Source organism: Chelonus insularis, unplaced genomic scaffold, assembly GCF_013357705.1.
Source record: "Chelonus insularis isolate UGA/USDA-ARS -01 unplaced genomic scaffold, ASM1335770v1 contig_254_pilon, whole genome shotgun sequence".
Taxonomy (NCBI): domain Eukaryota; kingdom Metazoa; phylum Arthropoda; class Insecta; order Hymenoptera; family Braconidae; genus Chelonus; species Chelonus insularis.
Window position 1 is genome coordinate 2,269 of NW_023276449.1, and position 6,343 is coordinate 8,611.

A 6,343-nucleotide genomic window follows, 5' to 3' on the forward strand; every position below is an offset into this window, starting at 1 on the left:
TTTATTTCTTAAAATTTGCCAAGAATATATTATGAAAATACTGCTACTTAGATGCAATAAAAACCAGTTATACGACATCTATTCCTAAAGGGCTATACATTGATCTACCTCAATACTTGTTTTTTCTATATCACTAAGTAGCAACTCAACTGATTTCGCTCCAAATTAAATTAGTTTCAAGTTACTAGTAGATCGATGACGGAAGATTAATCAAAATCTGTCTTATCATGTGTATTATCCTTATAACGTCCAATGACAAATTCTTATAGGTTGAGTCATCTAATGCAATCAATAATAAACTCCACCAGTTTATATAACATCAAAAATAGTTATAATTAAAGAAGTTGTATAACACTAACAAAAAAATTGGTTCTCACTGAATCAATAAGACCAAAAAAGCTCAATAAAAATCCGCTTGATGCAGGAGTTGATGATGGTTTATTGAATATTGTCACTGGTCAGACAACGTCTGAAGCAACTGCTCCTTTTCTACTAGATGCACCTAAATCAGGTCAATTAAGAAAAAGAAAGGTTTCCAAATAGCTTTCCTATCTACATCTATTCTACAATGATAGTGTAGAGAAGCATTTTCTCATTGATTCTTGGAACTGTTGCATTTAGTACCTGGTAGATCTTTGAATTAGGTAATTAAACACCTTGCTGCTCATTAGAAGATGCAACATCACTGAACAAAGCTTCAAACGTCTCTGAAACCACTGAACTGATTTAGTTTGTTTCTAGTTCAGAGTGAAGTGATTTTGGTCTAATAAAGACTATTTACCTTCATTCCAAGTTATCTGAAAGTTAAACAGATGTATCGAATAGCTGATTAATTATCTTGATAAATATTTAGGTATCAGATATATATTACTAAAAGACAAATAGCTTAGTAGTTTAAGTGATTAATAACACTATTGATTTTCAAACAAATAAAATCTTGAAAGATAATACTTTTCATCAGCAGAATTGGGTTTTTCCAATTAATTTAATTACGTCTCAATTAAAATCTTATCAACATACCAGCTATCAATAGATATAAATCTCGAATTTTTTGTTAATCTAATTTTCTACTGAATAGCATTGCACTCATTAGTACTTTTAAGATTATCAACAATGATGATAAGATCAACTTCATCTTTTTCCCTTATATTTAATTCATAAACAACGTAATTATTGTAATAATTACTGCTATTGTTGATGAGTTGGTTTTTTTTTTTTTTTAACATTGAAAGAAAGAAAAATAAAATCTCCATTAGAAAGTTACGAATAAATGAAGGTAAAGGTTATTCATTATTTTTGTAAAGGAAATGTTCAATGTAAAAGCATGAACATTAATGTGTGAATAATTAAATTGCAATCTGTTCCATCATGAAATGCTTGATTATCAATAGGACGTGATAAATAGATAATGTTAATCTTAAGAAATACGTGAATCATTGACTTTTTCAGCCAAAGAATAATCTAAGTGATTTATTATTAGCTGCAGAATAATGTTGACAAAAATATATATCTTATTAGATAGTTTTATTCCAGGCATTTTTTTTTTTATTTTAATGGAGATGTTAATCAGAAGTGATTTCGAGACTTTGAAGATGTATGTTGGATTCAGTGGGAAAAAATTGGGTGAAAACCCAATATTTATTTATTGTTGACAATTTAAATCAGATAATTTTGATTTGTATCAAACAAAAGCGTCATATGATGATTGTGAGTACGGAAGCAATTTTCTTCATCAAGTGAAATCAAATGATAATTTATTCTCATCAGAATCCTTATCAATGCTTTAGCATTCAAATAAGATATTTATCAGATTGAGGAGAAAAATAATCGATATGATTGGAGTATATAAAGCCCAGATTCATTGAGAAAAGCAGTAACAAATCCAATTTTTCCAAGATGAAATCATTAGCAACTTTGGTAGCAGTTTTGTCAGTTGTTTCTGCTGTTTCAGCTCGAGATATCTCTCGAGTTGTTGGTGGAACTGAAGCAGCTGAAGGGGCACATCCACATCAAGTCTCTTTAAGACGAGGAAATTCGCATTTCTGTGGTGGAGTTATTCTAAATAGCTATTGGATTGTTACTGCTGCTCACTGCCTTGTTTAGTAAGTAAACATGATGAAATAGTACGTGCTTTTATACACTAAATATTCATTTTACCAATTCAATTCCCAAGATTTAATCAAAGTATATTCGTACGGTGTTATAAATGTGTTCAGAATTTCCTGAGATTGCAATAAAAAATGGTTATTTATTGAAATCAATTGGAGAATCTGATGTACAGGCTGTGAAATTGAATTATCAAAAAAGAAGTACTGATGCTAGAAGTTTAAAGCTATTCAAATAATGTCATCTGTCGATTAATTTAACTACTGCCACTAGTAAATTATTAAAAGACTGTTAGCATTAATGTTTTATTTGATGTTATTATTTTAGCACTTCACCATCATCTGTAAGTGTAGTGGTAGGCACAAACAGCCTCTCAAAAGGTGGAGAATACTATAAAGCTCAAGTTCTGATGGTCCACGAGAAATATGACAGTTCTAAATTCTTGAATGATATTGGTCTCATTAAAGTATCCGAAGAAATAGTATTTACTGAGAAAATTCAACCCATTTCTCTTCCCAAAGTTGATGATACGTTCAAAGAATATCCTGTCAAATTGTCTGGATGGGGATCAATCTATGTTGGCAGTTCACTTCCTGATAAATTACAGGAAATCGATTTGATGGTTATCACTCATGAAAAATGTTTAAACTACCATCCAGCATATATCACTAAATCACATGTTTGCACTTTGACCAAAGTTGGAGAAGGTGCTTGCCACGTAAGTTTCATTTCATTACTAAACTAATATTCTACATGAATTAATCCACTTTCTTGAATATCATATGAATATGAAAATTATTAGAGCATTTATACTGTATGTGTTTTAAGCTATAACAATGTTTGGTTTAAAATTTCAGGGTGACTCTGGTGGTCCACTTAGTGCTGATGGCGTTCTTGTTGGTTTGGTTTCCTTTGGAAGACCCTGTGCTCGTGGATTTCCCGATGTTTATACTCGGGTTTCAGCTTTTGTTGACTGGATTGAAGATACCATGGCTAAAACTGACATGATAATCAGCCAATTGCAACATTAATTAAAACTTTATTGTTGTTATAACAGTAAATATTTGGGCATTTAATGTTATATTAAAACTGTGTCCATTATCTAATAAATGATGCTATAACATAAAAAAATGTAGTTTTTTTTCTTTTGTGTTTGTCTTGGATCATTTTTATTAAATATCATGAGCATCACCCAATATACTGAATTTTTATATGATTAATTATTCAGTCAACAACGAATGTTAATTAATAAAATTATTAAAAGGAATTGATATTGAGTTGTTTCAGATATCGATTTCAACGTTTGATTGAAATAAAAGTACTTAATATAATTATTAGTAATTAAAATTTAATCAATTAAATGATTAATTGAATAATCAATAATTAATCTTCAAGTACTGATATTGTAAAGTATAAAATAAATAATTTTTCAAGCAAAATAGCAGTTTAATAGAAGCTCAATAATGTTCCTTTTAAATTCTTTATTTTTATTTCTTATTGCTATAAATGGCAATGGTAAGTAATTATTCTTGTCGTTAACTCAACAAATTATATAAATTTATTTGAGTGAGTTACATGAAATATAATTGTATAATTATATCATTAGAAGCAGCAAATATAGCACGTGTTGTTGGTGGTAGAGATGCACCAGAGCATAAATATCCTTATCAAGTTTCTCTCAGCCGTATGATTTTTGGCGAATATGACCATTTCTGTGGTGGGTCTATAATACATAAAAATTGGATCCTTACTGCTGGTCATTGCGTAGAAGGGTAATTAATTATTTCATTATAAATTATTTCAAATGACTTCAGTTATTAGCAACATTAAAAATTTCTTTCTCAAGCTTGTTATGAAAAGTATTTCGTAATGTATTATTCAAATTTTTAGCGGTCTAGATAATTTTATAATTAAAGCTGGCATCAACCGACTCAATCAGCAAGGAGATATATATAATATCTGGTTCAGTGTTATTCCTGATAGTTATGTAAACTTTTTCCATGATGACATTGCTTTAATTCGAGTACGAGAAGATATAGTATTCTCAGATTATGTTAAGCCAATTGCTTTAGCACGAGATGATCTACAAACAGACTTTACTTGGGCTATATTTTCTGGATGGGGTAGTACTTATGTATGTACAATTCATTACATTTATTTGCTTCACATTATTAATTAAAATCCAAGCTTCTTTTTTCTTTAAACAATTTGTCAATTTTGTTTAAAAACCATTTACTGTTTTATTCTTCTAGCTGGGAGGACCATCACCCAACAATCTTCAAGAAATCGATATGATGATAATTTCCAATGACATTTGCAGAAAAGAAAAGACTACAATTACTGCAAATCATATTTGTACTTTGAGTAAACCACTTCAAGGCAATTGTCATGTAAGTATATAAATGTAATTAACAGTTCGATTGAACAGGCTATTCATTATCAATTTTCTTCTTCATTGATTCAACGACTATTTTAGGGCGATTCTGGAGGACCTCTTGTATTAAATGGCTTTCAAGTTGGTATTGCTTCATATGTCACTCCATGTGCTGTTGGTAATCCAGATGCTTATACTCGAGTCTCTAAATATGTTGGCTGGATTCATTATATCATGGAAAAATATCAGTCACCTGTATTTAGAAGTTCACATTTTAACAAACTTCTAGATGATTAAAACATCATTTCAAGTAATATTTTGGTACTTAAGAACCAAATGTGATATTCAGTAATAAATAAAAAATTGTGATGATAATTTAACATTTTAGAAAATAAAAAATAATTAATGTAAATAGAAAATTATGAAACATTGCTTGGATAATAAAGCATCAGTTTTTAAAAAGTAGAAAATATCGAACTAAAAATGAGACTAATTTTTATTTATTTATATAATTAAAAAAAATTTCCATCATCACCTTAAATAAGTTATTAAAAATTTTGTTGATCAATAATCAAAGGTATTCTGATTATTTTATCATTCATAAATATCAGAAATATTTTGATAAATAAGCTAAAAATAAGCTAAATTGGTATCATTTGTTATCATCAAATCATATCAATGAATATTTGTATAATGAATTCGTTGGTGTCTATATTAATAAGAACTATTGTTCAATTGATTAATACTGTCATTATTTTTAAACTAATAGTCTTACAATCATGTGGATAAGACAATCTTCCTGCTTGCTATAAAAGTTATTGAAGTTTTACCATTTCTTTATAGTCTCATATCACTTGAAAATTGAAATGAAATAAGTTGCAATTTAAAACTCTCAAGACATTAATTTACAGAAGACCTGAAGTAACTAATGTAGTTATCAATAAATAATGTTTATATCTATAGAAGTGTGTAAGATGTTTCATAATAGATGATTAATATTCCATAAGTATAATGGAAAAGAGTTCGTTGGCTTCACTAAACAATCTTGGAGAAACCATATGTATTTTATAACATACAAGTACTGATACGTACTCACGTCTAAAAGGTTCTGACCTCAAAGAGCAACAGAGTACGTCGTAATACAAGCAGTGACATGATTATAGAGTAGATATTGATGTGACATTTTCAGAGTTGAGCTGGTATATATAACTTGAATTAAAGTATTGCCGGAAGTACAATATCATCTTGGCTTGAATTGTGTCAGCAGTGGTTTGGTATGTTGATATTGTGGTATTGATATTGTTTTAAATCAATAAGGTAATCATTTTTATAATAATACCAGATATTATATAATATACTACAGACAAGTATTGCTGAAGAAAAATCCTGATTGATTGACAATTGTATCTTATTTATTACTACGTAAAGGAATCGTTTTAAAACGAAGCAATTTATAAGAAAACCGTTTGCGATATAACTAAAATCGTTTAGCATTTTATGAAATTTTTTAACTACTCCAAAATGCGTAATTACTGACAGGTATCGAGTACTTTAGATGCACAACATCTATTTCCTGCTGAAATATATTGGTACTGATGATATATAATGTAGGACGAATATTTTGGCAGATGCAATCATAACTAAATAATTGCTTATGGATCAGTGAAGATAGGGAATAAGTGTTAATGTTCAGTTCCTATTGGGAATATACTCCTTTCAGGTTCAAATCTGTTAATGAATTTGATAGCATGATGCTACAAGAAATAGTAATATGCAGTTGTGACTACATGTATATACATGTAGTATAGGGTTTGATTTATTCAATTGTTGTTTAGCAGAAGATGCAAAGAATAAAAAGAATGG

The 6,343-nt window shown here is 29.0% G+C and overlaps 1 protein-coding gene across 1 annotated transcript; it reads left to right on the forward strand.

Moving 5' to 3' along the window:
- Positions 1 to 1,852: 1,852 nt before the first annotated feature.
- On the forward strand, positions 1,853 to 4,914 carry LOC118064805 (transmembrane protease serine 9-like). The gene is made up of 8 exons (XM_035079676.1): positions 1,853 to 2,102; positions 2,434 to 2,824; positions 2,964 to 3,134; positions 3,552 to 3,621; positions 3,713 to 3,878; positions 3,997 to 4,240; positions 4,359 to 4,496; positions 4,583 to 4,914. Exons 1-8 carry the CDS (start codon positions 1,897 to 1,899, stop codon positions 4,775 to 4,777), a joined length of 1,581 nt encoding a protein of 526 aa, XP_034935567.1. The 5' UTR covers positions 1,853 to 1,896; the 3' UTR covers positions 4,778 to 4,914.
- Positions 4,915 to 6,343: the final 1,429 nt, after the last annotated feature.

Excerpts from the sequence above, each read along its gene's own strand:
- LOC118064805 (XM_035079676.1), top strand. The coding sequence starts at position 1,897 with ATGAAATCATTAGCAACTTTGGTAGCAGTTTTGTCAGTTGTTTCTGCT. Across the intron at positions 2,825-2,963 it reads TTGGAGAAGGTGCTTGCCAC|GGTGACTCTGGTGGTCCACT; the intron begins GTAAGTTTCATT and ends TTAAAATTTCAG. Across the intron at positions 3,622-3,712 it reads TATTGCTATAAATGGCAATG|AAGCAGCAAATATAGCACGT; the intron begins GTAAGTAATTAT and ends TTATATCATTAG.